At 61.0% G+C, this 21,387-nt stretch overlaps 2 protein-coding genes across 5 annotated transcripts; both read right to left on the reverse strand.

The window, feature by feature from the left end:
• Positions 1 to 695: 695 nt before the first annotated feature.
• SCAMP4 (secretory carrier membrane protein 4) lies at positions 696 to 19,153 on the reverse strand. Of its 3 annotated transcripts, XM_028126158.2 has the most exons (8): positions 19,076 to 19,090; positions 13,006 to 13,075; positions 12,860 to 12,907; positions 10,125 to 10,253; positions 9,718 to 9,874; positions 8,423 to 8,524; positions 4,587 to 4,704; positions 696 to 2,315 (listed from the first exon to the last, which is right to left on the reverse strand). In XM_028126158.2, the coding sequence occupies exons 3-8, from the start codon at positions 12,864 to 12,866 to the stop codon at positions 2,136 to 2,138; spliced, it is 693 nt and encodes a 230-aa protein (XP_027981959.1). In that variant the 5' UTR covers positions 12,867 to 12,907; positions 13,006 to 13,075; positions 19,076 to 19,090; the 3' UTR covers positions 696 to 2,135. The 3 variants fall into 3 exon arrangements, with proteins under 3 accessions (XP_027981959.1, XP_027981957.1, XP_027981960.1); XM_028126156.2 differs by lacking the exon at positions 13,006 to 13,075 and having other exon boundaries at positions 19,076 to 19,153; XM_028126159.2 differs by lacking the exons at positions 13,006 to 13,075; positions 19,076 to 19,090 and adding an exon at positions 18,649 to 18,815.
• ADAT3 (adenosine deaminase tRNA specific 3) lies at positions 13,143 to 19,145 on the reverse strand. Of its 2 annotated transcripts, XM_028126146.2 has the most exons (2): positions 19,076 to 19,145; positions 13,143 to 15,626 (listed from the first exon to the last, which is right to left on the reverse strand). In XM_028126146.2, exon 2 carries the CDS (start codon positions 15,607 to 15,609, stop codon positions 14,542 to 14,544), a length of 1,068 nt encoding a protein of 355 aa, XP_027981947.1. In that variant the 5' UTR covers positions 15,610 to 15,626; positions 19,076 to 19,145; the 3' UTR covers positions 13,143 to 14,541. The 2 variants fall into 2 exon arrangements, with proteins under 2 accessions (XP_027981947.1, XP_087874760.1); XM_088018634.1 differs by lacking the exon at positions 19,076 to 19,145 and having other exon boundaries at positions 13,143 to 18,636.
• Positions 19,154 to 21,387: the final 2,234 nt, after the last annotated feature.

Below are 21,387 nucleotides of genomic sequence, written 5' to 3' on the forward strand. Positions count from 1 at the left end.
TCCACCAGTCATCTCGGCATGCCTTGGCCTGTAGAAGCATCACCCCCTGTCTCGGCCCCGTCTCCACAGGGCTTCTCCCTGCCTGTCTGGGTCCACACATCCCCTTTTTGTAAGGACACCTGCCATGACTTTAGGGCCCACCCTACTCACCTTAACTAAGTACCCTTGCGACCGCCCCATTTCCGAGTAATTCCCGTTCTGACCTGCGGGGCGCTAGGATGTCAACACGTGAGTCCGGGGGGGGGGGTTGGGGGAGGGCACAATGCAACCCGTGCCATTTGCTTGGGGCTCAGTTTGGTCTCTCTCTGTGGATCTAGTCTCCTTCCTGTGGTGGCAAAGCGCCCCGTCCTCCCTCCCGTGTCCACGTGGGGTGTCCACACCGTGAGCCCTGGGGAGGCCCCTGCAGCTGGGCTTCTGTGAGGTCCTTCTGTTTCTCTTCCAGCCACGTCTACTATTTTTTCCTTTGGGGCAAGTGATACTGGTTTCTCATTTTCTGTACACTTCCCTTTTTCAAGTTAAAACAGTGGAGCATAAAAAAAGCAAGTTGACTGAAAGGAAAAGCATGAAGTAAACGCACTGTGGTGGCTCAGAGGACATGAGGGCGACGCCGTGTGGGGCAGGGTCACAGGCAGGGGCAGCATGTGGCTAGGGCCACAGACGCGCACGCCCCTAACAGCCCCGCAGAGGCCCCGTGATGCAGGAAGGACTATAGTATTTATTTCCAGGATACTCTCCCGTAACAAAACCCACTACGAAGTAACAAAGGTGGATGCGCATGCGGTTCTCCTACCTGGGGCCACACCTGCTCAGTCCCGCACGCAGCAGGGGACTCGGCCCCACGGTCAGTGCAGCGCATGCCTCTCGGTCGCAGAGGCTGGCTAGGGGGCGTTCAGGGACACCCGGGAGACCTACAGCTTGAGACCCGAGGGGACCCAGGCCCGGGCATGTCCTCAGGAACCACGGCCACCTTGGGACACCACATGGCGCCCAGCACGAGCAGCCAAAGCAAGCATGGGTGTGGAGTGCAAAGAACAAGGCTAGCTGGTCCAGGCTTTTGGAGAGGCTGGCATCTGGCGCGGCAGTGTGTGACACAGAGGGTCCCTGTCCTACCCCGAGCCGGCCAGCCGGGAGCCGAGGGGCAGCATTCGGGGCGCCTGGGGAGCCTGGCCAGCAAGGGCTAGGAGGCAACGAGGGCTCCTCCGGCCGGTCAGCTCACAGGCGTGCTGCTGAGATCCCCGCGGAACATTCCAGTCCTTCATCTCAGAAGGAGCTACGAGAGCCGGAGGGAGGTGACCTATCGTTTAGATTGCTTGCTAAGGCACAGGTTTGTCACATCTTAACCTCTAGAAGGCCACTCTCCTGAGAAACCCCGTCTCCTGCTTCCTGCAGCTCGAGGGAGGGCTGTGTGGTCGCGGGCTCCGAGCAGCCGGCCCACCCCACTCTGCCTGCTGCTGAGGCTTTCCCTGCGTTTGCACAGAGGGGAGATCTGGCCCCGGCCCCCCAAAGGGTTCTGCCCCTGCCTTCAGATCCCCACAGCCCCCGTCCCCCAAAGGGGTTCTGCCCCAGCCTTCAGATCTCGACAGGGGCCCACTCGACGTTCCCATGAAGACAACCACTGGGGGCAGGAAGGCCAACGGCCCTGCACAGAGCCCATGGGGCAGACGGACAGATGGACAGGGGCTCAGATCATGGTGCCCAGGTGGCTCATCAGCCTCTGGCCGACCCCGCAGGGCTGTCCACAAGAGCCCTCTGGCTGCAGGTGGACAGGGACACAAAGTACAAGAACACAAAGGACCCGGCCAAGCCCCTCCATCACCCACGGGGACGGGAAGGAGAGAAGAAGGGCTGAGGGTAACGCCCTGGTGGAGTCCCCCTCTGTGCCATCAGCTCTGGAAGTCAGGCGGCCGGCCTGCTGCCCCTTCTCCCTGCAGAGGCCTCCAGAGGAGGGGGTGTGCTGTGCAGCACGGGGGGCGTCCTGCCGGACGGCACAGGCTGAACGGTTTCTGGGTGGCGCTCGCGAGGACCTCGCTGCCGGAGACGAGACAAACACGAGTGCGGGTCCCCGAGTGCTCACAGGCTCCGCCGCCCTGGCCAGGGGAGGGGAGGGGGGCGGGCAGCGGGGCTGGTCGGCCCCTCTATGGCCACTGGCTGCCGGCTGCCGGGTAGCTGGGCACAGTGGGGTACTCGGGCAGGGTACTTCCCGAGAAGTTGTTGTACTGAGCCTCTCGAGACGGTGGGTTCCGCCAAGCTCCCGTGTTCCACTCGGTCTGCGCCTTCTGGAAGCTTCCGCCAGCCCCCCGATAGATCCTGTGCACCTGCAGGGCAGAGGACAGAGAATCCAAACTGAGCGTGTGTGTGGCGACAAGAGACCTGCTTGTGTTCAAAGCAGGCCGTCTCGGGTGAATGACAGAAGTCATAAAAACATCTTGGCGGACACGTTAGAAAATGCACCAAAACCGACACGGGCAGACTCAGAGGGCCCTGCCCTGATCTACGACCACGGTCCCCCCGCTGCTGACGTGTGTGGCCACCAGCACTGCTCCCCTCCCCAGCTCCGGGGCCAGGCTCTCGGGCCACCCACCTGACACTTGCGTCCCGTATGTGGCCCATAGTCTCCTAGGAAGACGCCCCCAGGAAGGACTGACTCCCCACTGCACCTCAGGGAACGTGGGGCAGTGCTAGAAACTCTAGAAGTTCTGGAAAACTCAGCAAGTGAAAAATGGCATTTTAACTGGACGCTCTTGATGACCAGTGAAGCTGAACACTTTCCCCGTTTCTCACAGGGATCTTCTCCCGCATGACTATTGAATTATCTGTCTCGGGCGCCTGGGTGGCTCAGTTGGTTAAGCAACTGCCTTCGGCTCAGGTCATGATCCTGGAGTCCCGGGATCGGGTCCCGCATCGGGCTCCCTGCTCGGCGGGGAGTCTGCTTCTCTCTCTGACCCTCTCCCCTCTCATGCTCTCTCTCTCTCATTCTCTCTCTCAAATAAATAAATAAAATCTTTAAAAAAAAAAAGATTTAAAAAAAATTATCTGTCTCTCCGACCTCTCTCAGTGGGAGTAGGCGGTGTGCAAGAGAAAGCTCACGCGGCGGGCCTGAGACTTCCCTCCCCGGAGGCTGGCTCGCAAGGCTGGCCCTCGGCGGCATCTGGAACCGGACTCCGGGCTCCCACCACCCTCGCTGCTGGGGGGCTCGGGTCCCTGGACCGTCTGTGCAGACACGAGGCTCGGGCTGAGCACCTGCTCCCCTCCCGGAGTCTGGGGTCCGGGCCCAAGCCGGGCAGAGGGGCCCGTGAGACCGACCCCCGCAGAGAACCGGGCGCTGGGTCTCTGCCGGCCCCCTGGAGACCACACCTCACACGCGCGGTCCTGTCTCGTTTGGCGGGAGCTGAGCGTGTCCTGTGGGACACCCCGGGAGAGGACTCTGGAAGCTCGCGCCTGGTGTCCCCACCCCTGCCCCCCATGCCCCTGCCCTGAGCTCATCTGGCTTCCTATCCTCTCTGTATAAACCACAGCCGTGGGGTCGACCATCTGCTGAGCCCTGGGGGTCCTCCCGGCACATCCCTGCACCTGGGCCTGGTCCCAGGGATGAACACGGGGTCCTCCCATTGTTTAGGAAGAACACTCTATTTGAGTTCATAAATCTTTCCTTTCTAGCCTTATAGGCATTTTCAGTTAGTATTTGCTTTCTAACTTAGGATGTTTGCTGCTGAACAGAAGTCCCCAATTGGAAACAGCTCCTGTGTGGGCTTGATCCCGGAACCCTGTTTAGATTCACTCACTGTGTGTCTCCTTTGTGGTTTCTGCAGTCCCCTCCCCGCCCCCAACTGTCCACACAGCTGAAAGCCTTTGGGGTGCACATATGGGGGGCATGGAACAATGCTCCTGTCTTCCCACACAGCCGGGTGCAGGGGGAGAAAGCCTACGTAAGCCAGGAAACGGGCTTTCACAGCTAGAATCTCGTGGCAAAAGGCTAAAGAGATCCAATCACAGCCCACCACACAGCCCATGCTGGGGCACAGTGCTGGGGCGCAGTGCTGGAGTGATGCCCTGTCTCTCCGCTTTCCTGTGGGGACTCCACGCACATCCACAGGCTCTGACCAACACCTGAGGGCTGCAGGCCTGGTGTCCACCCCCGGGAGAGCCCGCGGCTGCCCACCAGCTTTCACGTGGATGCAGCATGAGTGTTCTGCTGCAGTCTCTAAGCACCCGGGGCCGTACTGCCCACGAGAACTTTCCGTGATGGTGGAGACGGCCCACCAGCCCCACGCAGCCAGCAAATACTTGAAATGAGGTGGGTGTAGCGGATGCCCCTGGGTTTTCAGTTTTACTTAATTTTACTTAATGTGAATTTAACTGTACAGGGCGGCAAGTGTCTAGTGGCGGCCAAATCGGGCAGCGTGGAGCACACCCGGGGCCACACACTATGCTGTTTCCCCAGGCGTGCCTGAGCAGAGGTCAGCTCGTTCCCGGACATTCGGTCTCTCGCTCCCCAAACAGGGATGAGATGAGCCCAAAGAACTTGGGGACGCAGGCAACGGGATGCATGGGAAGATGCTGGCAGTCCCAGGACCCAGAGGCCTTACCTTTATGATCGCAACGGCCATCATGGCAGCTGACATGGAGAACATGATGGCTGGAAGCAGCATGACCACAGCGGCTCCGACACTCGTCTGGAAAAACCCAATTGCCGCCAGCCAACCACTGCAAGGGGCAAGAGAGAGCATGGGTGCTAGCACGTCGACCAAACAAGGGCCCAGCATCCTCTATATGTAAAGAGCACCAACAAATCAGCAAGAAAAAAATAAACGATTAGCAGGGAAATGGGCAATTGGTACGAGGACTTGCAGGGCCTGGTGAATACACGAAACGATGCTCAAACCCAGCAATGAGGAACGCACGTTAGAATGGGGTCTCTGCGTTCCCCTGCCACGCAGGCAAGCGTCGTGTGTGCAAGGGGCTGAGGAGAGGAACCCTGCCCTGGTGGGAGCATGTCCCTCTGCAGGGACAGCGGCAGGTACCTACAAAAAGCCCTACATGCTCATCTCTTGCACCCAGCTCTCCTCCTAAGAATTCACGCCACAGAATTCCTTGTCTTTGTGAAAACCCGGGAGTATCCTAAATGTTCACCGGCTGGAAAGAACACAGGTGTCCGGTGTGCCACAGCCACTCAACGGCATGCCAAGCAGGTGTTGAGGAAGCGAGAGGGGAAAAGAGTTAAAGAGCAGTCAGTACAGCAAGACTCCACGGGACCTGTTTTGTCCCGTACACACGCAGACGAACACCCACACTTGCCTCTTGGGGCGAGAGGTGGGAAATAAGTGTATTGTGGGATTTTATTTTTCTGAACAGGTAATAAAAATACATAGCTCAACCTTCAGGGACTTAGCAGAATGTATGGTAACTTGGAAGTTAGCACTAGTTCACTATTAACTAACCCACGTGCTTTATTCAGGCTTCCCAGCTGTTCCACGGGCGTCCCTGTTCCAGGAGCCCGCCGTGCGGCCACATCCACGGATCAGCAGGCCAGGCCCCCATCCACCTGGGCTGTTTCCAGCCCCCACGGCCACACGCGCACTGCCACCTAGAGCCCTGCAGGAGCATCAACCCCGAGAAGCAGAAGGTTGCGTCCAGCCACCCCCATGGGAGCCCTGCCACGCCCCACGCCGGAGCCGTGACGCACCTGCGGCCGCCCAGTTCACACGAGGCCAAGCCCTGTGTGGCTCGCCCCTAGAGCAACTCTTTAAATTACGATCTATTGGGCACCTGGGTGGCTCAGTCGGTTGAGCGACTGCCTTCGGCTCAGGTCATGATCCTGGAGTCCCGGGATCAAGTCCCACATCGGGCTCCCTGCTTGGCGGGGAGTCTGCTTCTCCCTCTGACCCTCTTCCCTCTCGCGCTATCTCTCATTCTCTCTCTCTCAAATAAATAAAATCTTAAAAAAAAAAAAGAGTTGCTCTAATTTTTTACACTTTCAAGTAGGCTCCACGCCCCACATGGGGCTGGAACTCTCAACCTTGAGAGTTAAGAGTCACACGCTCCACCGACTAAGCCAGCCAGGCGCCCCTAAAAAGCCCACTTAAAAGCCAGAATTTAAGCAAGGGGGGGCGTGAAGGAATCAAGGTTGGTTTCTTAGGCGTGAAGCAGACTGTGGTCTCACATGCACACGAGTGCCGCGCAGCATCCCCTCCGAGGATGAGCCTGACGCCCTGGGGAAATGGTACTGGTGGCTGCCGGGTGTGCCCCATGCGGGAGGCCGAGAGCAGAGCCCGGCCGGCCGCAGCTGCAGTCCACCCGCCCCCTGCTGGTGGGCCACAAGCCTGCCGCCGCCAAGGGCCAGGAGGGTGGGAAGACCCTGGGCTGGGCTTCCAAAGGGAATGTGGTTTGGCAGGCCAGCTCCTCGGGGGACCCCCATTCCCTGCACTGAGCCCTGGGGAGGCCAAGGGGCTCCGAACCAGTGGGGCCTCCCCAGACTCTCGCCCACTGGCCCCGCCCCACCTGTGCAAGCCAGTACCTAGCAAAAGAATGAGAGCGATGACAAGCCTTTTACGAGAGCAGATGGGGCTACAGCCCCGACCGCAGGTGCTGTGTTCTCCTGATTTTTCAGGAGAGGAAAAACCCTTCAAAGCAGCTCTTTGCCCAAGCTCACCAGCTGGTTGGTCACCTGTCCCCTGCCCTGTTTGGCCCGCATTCCCGCAGGAAGGAAAACTCCTGAAGTCCCCTTTCTGCAAGCCAGCCCCCGAAGAAGGTGCACACCATCCCTGTCCAGTGTGGAAACCAGGGTAGCGTGGCACTGGGCTGAAAAGAGCTCGCGCGGCGGGCCTGAGACTTCCCTCCCCGGAGGCTGGCTCCCAAGGCTGGCCCTCGGCGGCATCTGGAACCGGACTCCGGGCTCCCACCACCCTCACTGCTGAGGGGCTCGGGTCCCTGGACCGTCTGTGCAGACACGAGGCTCGGGCTGAGCACCTGCTCCCCTCCCGGAGTCTGGGGTCCGGGCCCAAGCCGGGCAGAGGGGCCCACGAGACCGACCCCTGCAGAGAACCGGGCGCTGGGTCTCTGCCGGCCCCCTGGAGACCACACCTCACACACGCGGTCCCATCTCGTTTGGGGGGAGCTGAGCGCATCCTGTGGGACACCCCGGGAGAGGACTCTGGAAGCTCGCGCCTGGTGTCCCCACCCCTGCCCCCCACGCCCCTGCCCTGAGCTCATCTGGCTTCCTATCCTCTCTGTATAAACCACAGCTGTGGGGTTGCCCGTCTGCTGAGCCCTGGGGGTCCTCCCGGCACATCCCCGCACCTGGGACCCCAAGACAGCCCCTCACTGGCCCTCCAGACCCAGATTTGGGAGAGCATCAGCCAAGAAGAAACCCGATACTGAGGGTCCACGCAGAGCTCATCTGCTACGGGGCAAGAAGGAAGCAACAAGGGAAGGCTGTGCTAGAAACAATCCCAGGGGAGAGCAGAAGGTGACTTGTAGGCTTTGAAAAGGGGACGGAAGACACAGAAGGGGACAGACAACAGAAAGGAGCCGAGGGGCAGGCTCAGGAGGCCACAAACACCCTAAGGGATGCCAACCGAGAGGTCACACAGGGCACACCTGAGCAGACAGGACTCCAGAGCATGGACAAGGCCGAGCATACGCACGCGCAGCCTCAGATGTCATCCACAGGACACTCGACACCAAAGATACGACCCACGGCCAGCCAGCAGCCCCACATCCTCATCCTGGGACCTGGGACGTGTCCCCAGAGGGAACCTGGTCACGGCCCCGAGGAGGGGTGACCCTGGGTTCCTGGGGGGCCCGGCGTCCTCACGAGGGGGAGGCAGAGGGTGGGAGTCCCAGAGATGGGCAGACCCCACGCTGCTGGCGGTGAGGATGGAGGGGGGCCGCGGGCCAGGAAAAGGCCAGAGCCGGGTCTCCCTGGAGGCCCTGGGGGGACCAGCCCTGCCCACACCAGGGTTTTGGTTCCAAGAGGCCCACGTCAGACTCCTGACCCCAGAAGTGTGAAGTAACTGTTTAAGTCACTAAGTTTGTCCTAATCTGTGACAGCAACCACAGGACTGGGTATAAAACCTTAAAAGCAAACAAAAAACCAGCTCTCCCTCAATGGCGGGGTCACAGGAGGCCATCCCAGGGAGACCCTTGTGCTGTCTGAGCCGCTCCTCCCAGACACCCCCCAGGCCCACTTCCCAGCCTTCCAGGTGGCCCATAAGTGCATCCCGGGCAGGACCCTCAGGGGCAGGCCCCAGGTGGCACGGGCAGCAGACCCCAGCCCCAGCCCCACCAGTGCCACCCCGAGAGCTCACGCACGAGGGCACACGTGCCTTCTCTTACACCCTGGGAGGCTTGGGCTCTACTGTCCCACAGTGAACGTGTGTCACACCCCTGCGCTGCGGCCCGGGCTCCCGGGGGCCTGGCTCACCATGCGCCCCATCCCGCGAAGCCAATCGCCTGGAGGACGGTCAAGACAAACTGGGCTCCAAAGATGAAGAAGAACGCCATGAAGTTGAAGGAGCTGTCGGCTCTAGAGAGAGAGAGAGAGAGAGAACAGCCGTCATGGCAGCCGGCACGCGGCAGGACCAGTGGGGACGGGGCTGCCGCCCTCCCCAGAAGCGGCAACCCGAACGCGCCATCCCACGCATGCTCAGCCCGGGCTTGGACTCTACAGGGCCACGACACGCCTTCTCTGGGAAACACTGCGCCAACAGATTCCTGGCCGCAAAGGGGTCTGAGAGATCTCAGTGCAAGCGACGACGCTCACGTGAGTGCTGGAGGTTAACCCGGGGGAAGGCGTGTCGCAGATTTAAGGGGCTCTGCATGCTCCCCAGAGGACGGGGGGCAGCAGCCGAGGGGCCACGGCGCAGGCCACCTCCAGGTCACCGAAGCAGGACAGGGGCAGGACCCTGAGGGTGGTGGGAGGAGGCAGGGCCGCTCACAGGCTGTCAGCAGGCCCCGAGCATTGCTGAGCGAGGCTGCCGGAGCCAGCCCAGAACCTGGAGGAACAGCCTGTCTAGCTCCAGCACACACGTGGGTTTCTAGTCCTTGTCTCCAAGGAGGGCCTCAGGGACGCTGTCTGACGGACCCTGAGAGCCCGAGATTCGGGAACCCTCTAGGGGCAAAATGGCAGCTCCTGAGTAACAGGGGGCGCACTGGGGGCAAGTGTCCACAGACAGGAGCGTCCTGCGGCCGAGAACAGGAGCGAGGCGCCCACACGCACTGCCCCGGGGACGGGCCCCGAGCCCACGACGCTCAGGGAGGGAACCAGACACAGAAGGCCACACGGGGTGTGAGTCCACGTGGGTGACACGTCCAGAACAGGCTCATCCACAGACGGAAAGGGGGCTGGCGGGGGCTGGGGGATGACAGCTGACAGGGACGGGGTTGCCTTGGGGGTGATGGCATGTTCTGGAACTACACAGAAGTGATGGTTCCACAGCTCTTTGAAGACACCAGAAACGCTGCTATGAGTAGGTGAGTGGACAGATGAATTAGTTACTAAAAGACAGAACAGGCTCTCGTTGGCCATAGTCTGCAGCCCCTGGATAGAAGCTGTCCCCAAACCGAACAGAACGGCTCTGGGCACGTGCGCCAGACGCCAGGCTGGCGAGGGCGCAGGCCCCGAGCGCGTGGTCAGGCGTCTGGCTCCTGCCGGTGCTGAGCACCAGACACTCCCTGAGGCCCCCTCAGAGATGCAGCCCACCCCACGCCCCAACTTACCGGAAGGCCTTATACACAGGCCGGAACCAGCACATGTAGCCACAGGGGGAGAAGAGCAGCAGCCAGACCAAGGCCAGGCCAACGTTGGCCCCCGAGCCACCACCGATCCACCAGGCCAGGCAGGCGACGAGGTTGACCCCCAGGGCGGCACAGTAGACTGGGGAGGGGGCGAGGAGGGTGAGCGGGGAGGGAGGGTGGCGGGCCAGGACCCCTCCCACCCGCCGGGGGAGCCGGGCGGAGGCTCTGGTCAGCATGGGAGCCACGAAGCCAGAGGAGGGCTTGGGACATCACCGTTATTAGAAAGGTGAGGTCCAGCCCAAAATTCGGGCAAACTTTGTGGTGTGGGCTGTCCCGGGCCGGGGTCTGAGTGGCGCACAGGGAGGCCCCGCCCCTGCCCCAGGGCTCACACAGCCACAGCCGATAGATTCTCTTCACCAGAAGCTGGTGCTCGATGGGGATCTCGTCGGAGATGTTCTGGTAGAAACAGGGCTTCAGGGGGATAAACTTGGGCAGCGGCGGGAAGTTGTTCTCCTTTTCTGCAAGGACAGAAAACACCAGGGAACGAAACCAGGCGGGGAGCCTCAGTGACAGCCCCAAACACATCGCCGTCCCTGTCCTCAACCTGCGGACGTGTCCCCTCACGCGGCAGAGGGGGCCTTGTCACGGCCCCGAGGAGGGGGTGACCCTGGGTTCCCGGCGTCCTCACGAGGTCCTCACAAGAGGGAGGCAGAGGGTGGGAGTCCCAGAGATGGGCAGACCCCGCGCTGCTGGCGGTGAGGATGGAAGGGGGGCCGCGGGCCAGGAAGAGGCCGGAGCCGGGTCTCCCGGGGGCACCGGCGGAGGGGGGAGCCAGCCCTGCCCACGCCTGAGTTTTAGGACTTCTGACTTCACGACATGAAATGATAAATGTGTTTTTTTTTTTTAAGGATTTTATTTATTTGAGAGAGAGAGAGCATGAGCAGGAAGAGGGACATGGAGGAACGAGAAGAACAGAGAGAAGCAGACCCCCCACTGAGCAGACGCGAGGCTCGATCCCAGGACCCTGGGATCATGACCTGAGCAGAAGGCAGATGCTTCACCGACTGAGCCACCCAGGCGCCCCAGAAAAAAGTGGTTTAAATCACTCCACTATGGTGATTCCTGAGAGCAGCCAGAAGACACGCAAACATAAGCTTGGCAGAGCCAAAATACCATTAACACCCGACTCCAGAGAAGATTCTGGGACTCTGAATGCATAAGCTTCCTGGGGCAGCTCTGACAAATGACCACCAGCCAGGGGGTTCCAATCACAGAACTTTATTCTCCCCGGTCCCAGAGCCCAGAAGTCAGAGGTCGAGGTGGGGCAGGGCCACGCTCCCTCCGGGGGCTCCAGGGGACGGTCCCTCCTGGCTCTCCCAGCTCCTGGGGGCTCCAGGCATCCCTCGGTGTGCGGCCGCGTCGCCCCAGTGCGTCTTTATGAGAACACCCATCGTTGGGTTGTGGCTACCCTCCTTCAGCATGAGCTCCTCTTTACTAACATACACACAGGACTCTGCTTCCCAATAAAGCCCTATTTCACAGGTACAGGGGTGAGGATTCAACATGTCTCTTGGGCATAGGACTTAGCCTGCAGCATGGTAGGGTCAGTGACACTCCTCAGCCTTTCAACGACATCACCGCTATGGCAGGACACGTCTCCTGAGCACCTTGGAGGGCCAGACTGTGAACAAAAGACAGAGGGGGGCTGCCCTCCTGGCCAGGGGGAGACCAACAATCATCACAATGAATGAGCAAGTGCGGAGTGCTGGAAAATGCTGCGTCCGTGCTGGAAGGGGGCACCAGGGATGTGTGTGCTGGGGGTGGCCTAGCTCTAAGAGGAGGGCAGGGGCGCCTGGGCAGCTCAGTCTGTTAAGCGTCTGACCCTTGATCTCAGCTCAGCTCTTGATCTCATGGTCGTGAGTTCAAGCCCTGCATCGGGCTGCATGCCGCATGTGGAACTTGCTTAAAAAGAGTCGTCAGATTAGCCCCTCACAGCAAAAATTGGTATTTAAACAAATACTCCAGAAAGCAAAGAAGACAGGCCAGTGTGTTCTGGGGGAGGGCCTCGGTGTGAGTACCAGCTGATCAAGAGGCAGCGGGGAGATCAGGGCTGGAGAGGTGGACAGGCGGAGGCAGACCACACCTTACTGGCCACGGAGAGGCCACAGGCATTTACCACGTGACATAGGAAGCCACAGCATGTCCCAAGCCCGAGCAGAGAGGGGAGTCGATCCCACTCTGAGCTTGCCGGCTCTGAGCCCCCGTGATCAGACATGGGAGAAGGGCCTCCCCGGCACAGACTCACAGCCTCCATGCCATGGTCACCGGTCACTACCCTTCAAGGCTCCTGTCCAAGACCCCAACAAGGAGCCCACCTGGCCCGCGGCCCCCAGCCCCCCACTGCTCCCTCAGCCCCCGGCACCTCTCTCCTCCCCTGACGTCTGAACCCCACCCCTCCTGCAGCCCACAGCAAGAACGGGGTGACGCTTCCAGCGGTCAGGCTGCTAGCATACGCTGTGACAAGGAGGTGGGAAGCCCACCACCAAGTCACACACCCTCTGAAACCCTGTTTTCTTGGCAGATAAGAAGTCCCGGGGCAACGTTCTGTGCACACTTAGAACTCAGGCACCCAGAGCCCTACCCCACCCTCCACCTGAGTACAGGGGCAGGTGCTGGGACTGCAGGGGTGGAGAGGCATGGGGCGACCGTGCGTGGACAGTGTGCACTCCTGGCGCCTCACCGTGGCCTTGGGGCCCTAGGGCCGCCCTCACTTTACCTGCACACTCCATCCCTCCTTCTGAGCAGGACGAGGTGGGCACACCATGAAAGAAAGAGAGTCTCATCTGACACGTGTAGGTATGACCCCAGACGCCCACACCTCACACAGTACGTTGACGTCCACGACCAAATGGGCCCCGAGGCAGAAAGCTGGTCAGGCCGACAAGTGCCGTGGAAACAGGCATCTATCTCTCATCTGGCTCAGAGCGAGCAAGTGACCCCAGCACCCTCCATGGGAGGAGGAGAGTGGTGTGTGCCCCCCCCGGGGGGGTATTAGGGTGGGTCCGGCCACTAGGGGACACTTCCCAGAGGATCCCCCGCTGCAGGGCCTCTGGGGGAGACTCACCGGACATTTCCGCTGTGACAACTGGGCGGGGCAGAAGCCTACAGCCACCTGGAGGGGAGACAGCCATAGTCAGGAGGTCCCCGAGGCCGCCAGGGTACCCCGACCCCAGCTGCATGCTCAGCAGCAACCCCAGCTAGAGGCCTCACCTCCAGGCCACCCTGGGTCCCGAAGGCCAGGCCCATCTGCCACCTTCAGAGCCCCCGGGCAGCGTCTGTGCTGGAAAGAGAGGGGTCGGGCTGCTGCCGCAAACACACCCGGCCAGAACCAAAACGTTACTGGGACCCCGTGGGCCCACCCCACCTCCTCGTCCCCCCGACCCCCCTAAACTTCCTCTTTATCCATGAACAGCTCCAGGCACCTCCTCAGGGCCACTGAGAACAGGGTTCGCGCTCACTGCTGTGGAATACTACACAAGTCACACAGCTTCTCTGGTCTGCACTTTTGTCCCTGTGAGCCTGACAGAGCTGAGGACCTCACCACAACCCAAGTGGGGCAGCTGAGGACGCACCTGACACCCAGTACCCTTCCTACACGGAACCAGGTGAGCTGGTGTCACGGAGGAGCCCCAGAGAGCAGGCTGCCCCCGATGCATACACTGCGGGGACTTTGCTGGCTCCCTCAGGGCCCTGTGGTGGGCACGCCATCTCCAGGATATAAGCCGGGCTCATGTGGCCATGCCCGCCTCACTGGGATGGGAACCCATGGATGACTTCCTCACCCACAGTCTAGGTGACGAGGTTCCAGCGACACTGAGCTCCCAAGGTCCACGCCCCCCTCCCCAGGAGACCCTCTCTGGCCCGGCCCAGTCCTCTGTGCCCACATGCCTGGTGGGCTCACAGCCACCCCCTGCCCATCCACGGCACTGGCCTGTGGGCTGGGAGAAGACCCCTAGGGCTCAAGGGGAGGCTCAGAGCAGGGATGAACTGGGCCCCACAGTGGCTCCGTGATCCAAAAATGCACATTTGCCAGACAAACCCACGTTGGTTCTAGTGCTGACGGCCCTGCGGCAGACCCCCCGGCCCTCTATGAAGAATGGCAAATGAGACGACAACCGAAAAAGCCTTTGAGGGAGCTGACTCCAGGCTGGCAGGTGCGCCCTCGTGTAAACACCTGCTGGCCAGCCACACCCTTCCAGACCCAGGACACAGGCAGGGAGGCGCCCCGGGGGGAGGGGGGCACACTCTTCCCCCACTTGGCTCAGAAACTCCCCTTCCCATGCACAAACCCCAAACCTTGGCAGAAGTGGTCACCCAACCCAGGTACCCTTGGCCACCATGGTCCCCTGCCACTGTCAACAGACGCCAACCTGGTTTGGGGCTGTTTATTTTCACAAATAGAGCCCGTTTCCTGACACCCAGGACAAAGGGGAGTCTCTCCCGGCGGATCCTCGGGCTTGGGGCAAAAGGTGGCTGGAGAAGTCCGAGTGCCCAGGCTGGACCCCACGAAGCTCAAGCCCAAGGAAAAGCTCAGTCAGGGCAGAAATGCGTCCCCACACACCAGTGGGAACGGCATGGGGTCTGGCTTCGGGGTGGGAGACGCGCATCGTCCTTGACACTGACCCACAGGATCACGGCCTGCCTAGGTGACAGTGAGAGAGGCGGAGGCCTGCTGGTGGGGTCTGAGGGGAGGCTGAGCCGTTGGCGGCAGAGCAAGCTCCAGAAGGCAGCGGGCACGGCAGCCGCCTACGAACCAGGGTCCAGCTGGCGGCACTGGGCCTCCAGGACCCCACGGAACACCAGGAAGCGGTGGTTGAGGTCAGGCCGGGCGTGGATGCGGAAGCGGGTACCCAGGGCGCCATCGGGCGAGGGCACCCCATAGAAGACACGCTGCACGCGGGAATGCACCAGGGCCATGGCGCACATGGCACAGGGCTCGCGGGTGATGTAGAGGTCGTAGCCAGTGCACACGTAGGGGAGGCTGTCCGCATGCACATCCCCGTCCTCGACCAGCTTGCGCACAGAGCCCACACGGACGCCCAGGGGGGCGACGGCTGGGGCGAAGGAGCAGGCAGGGTAGGGGCCGAGGTCATAGGCGCCACGGCCCTGGCCCTGGGCCACCAGGTCAATGCACACCATGGTGGCGTGCAGCAGGGGGCTGGCCGTGTTGCTGCAGTCGTGGCCTGTGGCCAGCACGCGGCCGGAGGACGGGTCCACCACCACAGCCCCCACCGCCCTCAGGCCCCTCGCAGCCGCCTGCTGTGCGGCCCACACAGCCCGCTCCATGTGGCCCTGCATCGCCGTCTGCTCCTGCGCGGAGAACAGCCGCCCGGCCAAGGCACGAGTCACCTGCCTATCCTCGTGGAAGGACGTGGGCCAGTGGGCACGCGCCTCCTCGAACTGGCCTCTGGTCAGGGGCGGCCGGGCTGGCACGGGCACCAGGAAGGGCTGCCCCAGGCCACGGGGGTCCACGGCTGGCTGCGGGAGGAGCTCAGCGAGCGAGCTGGCACCCGCGGCTGGCCCTGCCAGGCACAGCAGCAGTTCCAGCGCGTGAGGTCGGCTGGCATCACGGCTGGGCCGCACCCTCTTGAGGTGAGGCTGGGCGGGCAGCGGGTGGACGGCTGACACCTCCTGGAGGAGGCGCGAGGTCTGGCGCTTGTCGAGGATGGGTGCGGCGTAGGCCAGCACCAGCTCCACGTCCTTGGACTGCTGCTCGGACAGGACCGGGAGGGCTTGCCACGGCTCGGGCTCTTGCTCAGGGCTCCGGGTCTTCTCGTCCCCACGCTGCTCCATGAGGCCCGGGGCAGGGTCCATCCTCGGCACGGCTCTGACTGTGGGAGACAGAGATCGGAGCAGAGCATCATCCGTCAGCTGCAGAAGGCCCGGGTGAGCCAGAGGAGTCCGTCCCAGGTCCCAGGAGCGTGCGGCATCTGAAGGCTCGTCCGAGAGTTCGGCCCACAGAGAACGCATCACCAGCCATGCTCGCGCTCAGATCCTGCCAACTCTTGGTTTGCAAAACTTAAACTGTCACTGACAGTTTTGTTCCCTGTGACACGTGTCACTGTGAACACGCACACCAGGTCTCAGAGACTCAGTGAGAAAAAACACGAATGGTCTCATCAACTGTCTTCACGTTGGCCGTGTGCTCAGGTAATAACACTAATTTCACCTGTGTCTTTGTGCGCTTTTTGGGACGGTGGCTTCTAGAACATTTCACGTTACGTCTGTACCGTGCATCGTGTTCCTGTTGGTCAGGACCAGCTCGGATAACGTCAGACCTCAATTACTGGTCATCTCGACGTGGTTCTGGAGGATCCTTGTTGCCACTGTGTGCCCAGACCACACGGCCCAATGGCGTCCTGGAGTGGACCACCCCCCCCCCCTCCTCGTGGACCGGGAAAGGCTGCAAGCGTCTGACAACTGTGGGCTTCTACCTTTTAAGACGCACCTCCCAGCACGCTCCTCAGCTGCACAGAATCACAGGCATTCATCAGCCAGGCCCACTGGAGGGCAAGGGACATCCTCACCCACCGCGCTATGTCCTGAGCTCACGAAACAGTCTGCTAAGCACACAGAACCAGGGGTGCTGATGGCAGCCATGAGGAGTGGAAGGCATAGGGGGCCCCTGGTGCCCTCACAGCACTGTGCCAGGCAGGGCCCACCGGAGGGTCCACGGTGCCGACTCTGAATCTGCTCCCAGCACACACCATGCCCAGGACCCCACAGGCCGCACGGGCCACAGAAGCTCCCAGTCTCCACAGCGAAACACATGTCTCGCTCGCCCCTCCGGAAGTACAACTCTGTCCGATGAAAACAAAACAGGTGACAAGTAAAGGAGGCTGCCGCTGGGACACTGCTGGCCAGGGTGCCGGCTCCTAGGTAGGGTGGGTAAGAACCCCAGCAGTCACCGTCCAGCCAGCGGCTGCTCCACTCCACGCCCAGCCACGCACCCAGGAGCCCTGAGAACACACGTCCACAAAGAAGCCTACACACGCCTGCTCACGGCAGAGCATCCACAGCAGCCAGAAGGGGGACGTGGCCCAAGTGTCCTTCGATGGATGAACAGATACACACACGGTCCCCCAAGCACAGACACATCACTCAGCCGTGAACAGGAGCCAGGCGCCCTCACACACGGCCCCAGGGACAGACCCCGAGCCCACGACGCTCAAGGAAGAAACCAGACACGGAAGGCCACGCGAGGTGTGAGTCCACGTGGGTGATACGTCCAGAACAGGCTCATCCACGGACAGGAAGGGGGCTCGTGGGGGCCCCGGAGGAGGGGGACCGGGAGTGACTACTAATGGGGACGGGGCTTTTTTTGGGGGGCAAGTAGAATATTCTGGAATAAGACTGTGATGACAGTTCCACAACCCCACAAATGTCCTCAAAACTACAGATATGTCCGTTTTAAATGGATGAACGGCCCCTCAGTAAAGCTGCTAAAAAAAGCGGGGAGGAGTAAGGACGCGGGGAGGGGTAAGGACACAAGGCAACTGCCATGTCAGCAGACTCCAAACAAGGCCCAATACCTCAGATAACAGCTGCTGGTACCGTAGCCACCATGTGTCCTCCCAGTGACCCAGGAGGGAGCCTGGGGAACTGTCCCCTTTCTACAAGACAAGATGAGGCTCTGTGAGCTGGAAGGACGTGCCTGGAGCCACAAGGCAGGGAAGGTGACTCGGGATCTGACCAGGAAGACATTCAACAGCTCTCGGACTGCCTTCTCAGCCCATTCCACAGATAAGGAAGACAGCTTCCGCAGACGGTGTCTCGCCTGAGCTCCCAAGCCCAGCGTCCGGAAGGGAGCGCCAGCCTAGTGGCAAACAGCGTCCACGCACCAGTGTTCTGCTTCGACACGCCAGGGATGTGGCGTGGGCCGGAAGCCGCTGGGGCACCCGGGCTCCTCTCTCGTCCCATGCTCCAGATCAAGCCCCGGCTCCCAGCACCTGGCCACCTTCACACCCCCCCACACACCCTCTGCTGTTCTTGCCAGCTCAGTCCCATCCCTGGCACCCCCGGGGCAGACAAAGCCTGCTCAGAACAGCCGGTGGGGTGCACATCCACCGTTGCGGTGCCTCTGCCTCTGGCACTGAAGTCCTGGGCTGGGAGCGGGGGGGCCCTCAACTGCACGGGAGCCCCCACAGGGTCTGGTGGGCCAGAGACACAGGACCCTAACACAAGTCCGCTCGGCAGCTTAGGACCCCCCCATGGCCCCCTGCAGCCCCCCACCGCAAGTGGGGTGCTCTAGAACTCTGGTGCTGGGAGGGAGTCAGGAAATGGCACTGATTCGGGGACTGCAGTCGCCCCGCAGGCAACACCCGGTAAACTCACTCAGGCCCCATCTCACCACCGGGCTAGGAAGGCAGGCCAGAACCTGGGTGTGACCCCACCCTCAGCGTCCCCCTCCGAGAAATGGGAATCCAACACCATCACGCAGGGCTGTCTGAGCCAGAAAGGGACGAAATCCACACGGGGCCCCACACGGGCCGGGGTCCGGCGACGCCCTGTGGGGGCTGGGCAGTCCCGGAGGGCTCCTAGGAGGCAGTGACTCGCAGCGGGCCCCGGAAGGCAGGCAGTCCTGAGCGGGACAGCCAGTGTGGAGTCCCAGGCCCGCCGGCAGCGCGCCAGGTGCTGGTTCCGAGGGCAGCTCCCTGGCCCAGTGGGGACGCAGGGGGCTGCCATCTGAACCCCTAACGAGCTCCCCCCTTGCTTATACGGAGTTCTCCTGCGGCGGGGCGTCCTGCCACACGCCCTTCCGTGCACGACAGTTCCAGAACGTCGGGCATGCGGGGCGCGGGAGGGAAGCCCTTCTGCCCGGGGCCACGACAAGAGAAGACCCTGACCACTCACACTGTCGGTAAGCGTCAGGAGAGGCTCACGTCTAGCAACGTGGAAGACGCCTGCACCTCCAGGGGCGGGACGCCAGTAAACGCGCGGCCCAGAGGCAGGGGGCTGGCCGCGATGACCCCAAGCACGCGCGCGGTGGGGGGAGGGGGAGAGCGGAGCAGCTGGACGCACGGGGCCTCCACCCCCGGCCGCAGGGGCGCGCGCACGCGCACAAGGTCTACGGGCGCGGGCAGCGGCGGCCCGCGGCCCGGCCGCCCCGCGCGCACGCGCACACGCGCACACGCGCCGATGCCCCCGACTGCCTCCTCGCGCCCGGCGCGGCCGGCGTCCCCCGCCCGCCGAGATACGACCCCCCGCCCGTCGCCACCCCGGCTCGCCGTCCGTGGGAGCCGGGGCCGCGAGAGCCGGACCCCCGGGGCCCCGCGCTTACCTGAAGGACCGCAAGCGAGCCCTGCGCCTCACAAGTCTTAGCAACCGACCGCTTGCCCCGCCTCCGCCCGCGCCGCGGGGCACGACGGGAGCGTAGTTCCAGGGGCGGGGTCGGCGCGGAACAGGGGCGGGACCGGAACTACAATCCCCACAAGGCTGCGCGCCGGGCCCCGGAGTACCGCCCATCTCCCGAGCGGCGCTCGGGAGACCGGCTGGGGCGCCGGGAGCGCGGAGTTGAGGGTTCGAGGCCCGCAAAAGAGGACCCTGGGGGCTGTTGGGGAAATCCGACTAGAGAGACTGAGGCAGAAGCGTACACGACACCCGCTGCAGCGCTTCCCGAGCCCAGTCTGCTGCTGCCACGTGGCTCCAGAGGGGCTGTCCGCCGAGACTTGGCGTGTGGGCCAGGTTCTCAAAGTGGTCTAGCCCTGGGCGATTCTTGGCCTCAGTTTTCCCATCTGTACAGTAGGCGAAGGGGACCTCTTGACTCTTCGGCAAAACATGCTAATTTTATGAGCAACTCCAGGGATTCATTCTGGTCAGATTTATTAACACAGTGGTTCTCTACATTGGGCAACGTCTGGGGACATTTATGGTGGTTGTGACGGGGGGAGGGTGCACTTGGCATCAAATGGCATCAAAACCTGGAGGCCAGGGATGTCATTCAACACCCTTTGGTGCACAGGACGCCCCCCACGCAACCAACCCCCAGGGTCCACAGCACACAGGTTGGAAGATCCCGGTTTGACCCCTTTGCTGCGTAAGGAGAAAACTTCAGATCTAAAAGGGCCCTCTAAAGGGCGCCTGGGTGGCTCAGTCGTTAAGCGTCTGCCTTCGGCTCAGGTCACGGTCCCAGGGTCCTGGGATCGAGCCCCGCATCGGGCTCCCTGCTCGGCGGGGAGCCTGCTTCTCCCTCTCCCACTCCCCCTGCTTGTGTTGCCTCTCTTGCTGTGTCTCTCTCTGTCAAATAAATAAAAATAAAATCTTAAAAAATAAGTAAATAAAAGGGCCCTGAAGGGGGAAATTTCATGTTTCCATTGTCTCCCTGTTTCCTTCCTGCAGGAACCAAGGATTTTCCCCTGAAGATCTGTCAAATGTCTATCCTGGGAAGAGGCGGCTGGAGGGGAGAACCCTCCTCCCCGGGGTTCCTGCTGCCCCCAGGCTCCTCAACCCTGCAGGGCCCTAAGTGGATTCCCTTCCTTTGCGAAGCATTACCTCAAGTCCCCATTTATTCCTGGGAAAACAACACTCCAGGAAACAGTTTTGCTTGCCCCTGGTCACCTTCCTTTTTCTCTTCCAAATAAAGTCAGATTAAAGTGTGCTTTTGTTTTCTTCTTTACACACCTCTCCAGCCCTGGGTGTGCCACTCAAGCTAGCCTAGAGCGCCTGTTTTGCTGATTATTTTTTTAAAATTCCAAAGCGTTTGATTGGCATGTTGTTAAAAGCAAAGACTAAATTTTCTTCATGTTAAAAAAAAAAAAAATGAATCTCTTCAATGTATTTTTCTGCCTATTTTTTTTAAGTTAGCTTTACACCAACGTGTGGCTCAAACTCGACCCCAAGATCAAGGGCCGCGCACTCCCCCGACTGAACAAGCCAGCTGCCCCTTTTTCTGCCTATTTTTAATCTCTCAATATACAAAAAGACATACAGGTGGGGATGTGAAGTGGTGCAGTCACTATGGAAAACAGTTTGGCAGATCTTCCAAAAGAACTACCCTATGACCCGGCGATTCTAAGTCTAGATATATACACTAGGGAATTGAAAGCAGGGACCCAAATGGATACTGGCCCAGCCATGCTTACGGCAGCATTATGCACAATAGATAAAGGGGGGCGCCTGGGTGGCTCAGATGGTTGGGCGTCTGCCTTCGGCTCAGGTCATGATCCCAGGGTCCTGGGATCAAGTCCCACATCGGGCTCCCTGCTCCTTGGGAGCCTGCTTCTCCCTCTGCTTCTCTCTCTCTCTCTCTCTCCCCGTCTCTCATGAATAAATAAATAAAATCTTAAAAAAAAAAAAACCAATAGATAAAGGGTGGGAATTCAAGTATCAATGGGTGAATGAATAAACAAAACGTGGTCCATCCAGACACTGGAATACGATTCATCCTTAAAAAGGAAGGGATCCTGACCCCTGCTACAACGAGGCTGGACCTTAAAGACACTGGGTTCCGTGAAAGAAGCCAGACACAGAAGGACAAACACTATGACCCTACTCATATGAGTTGCAGATGGTCAGACTCAGAGAGAACAAAAGTAGATGGTGGGAACCAGCAGGAGAGGGAGGGAGAGTGCAAATGGGTATAGGATTTCTTTC

This window comes from Eumetopias jubatus, unplaced genomic scaffold, assembly GCF_037043125.1.
Source record: "Eumetopias jubatus isolate StellerSeaLion01/CBP00866 unplaced genomic scaffold, mEumJub1_p1.0 scaffold_1, whole genome shotgun sequence".
NCBI classification, from domain to species: Eukaryota; Metazoa; Chordata; class Mammalia; order Carnivora; family Otariidae; genus Eumetopias; species Eumetopias jubatus.

Excerpts from the sequence above, each read along its gene's own strand:
- SCAMP4 (XM_028126156.2), bottom strand. Across the intron at positions 8,525-9,717 it reads CCTGTGTATAAGGCCTTCCG|AGCCGACAGCTCCTTCAACT; the intron begins GTAAGTTGGGGC and ends CTCTCTCTCTAG. Across the intron at positions 4,705-8,422 it reads TTCGCGGGATGGGGCGCATG|TGGTTGGCTGGCGGCAATTG; the intron begins GTGAGCCAGGCC and ends TGCCCCTTGCAG.
- ADAT3 (XM_088018634.1), bottom strand. The coding sequence starts at position 15,765 with ATGCGTTCTCTGTGGGCCGAACTCTCGGACGAGCCTTCAGATGCCGCA.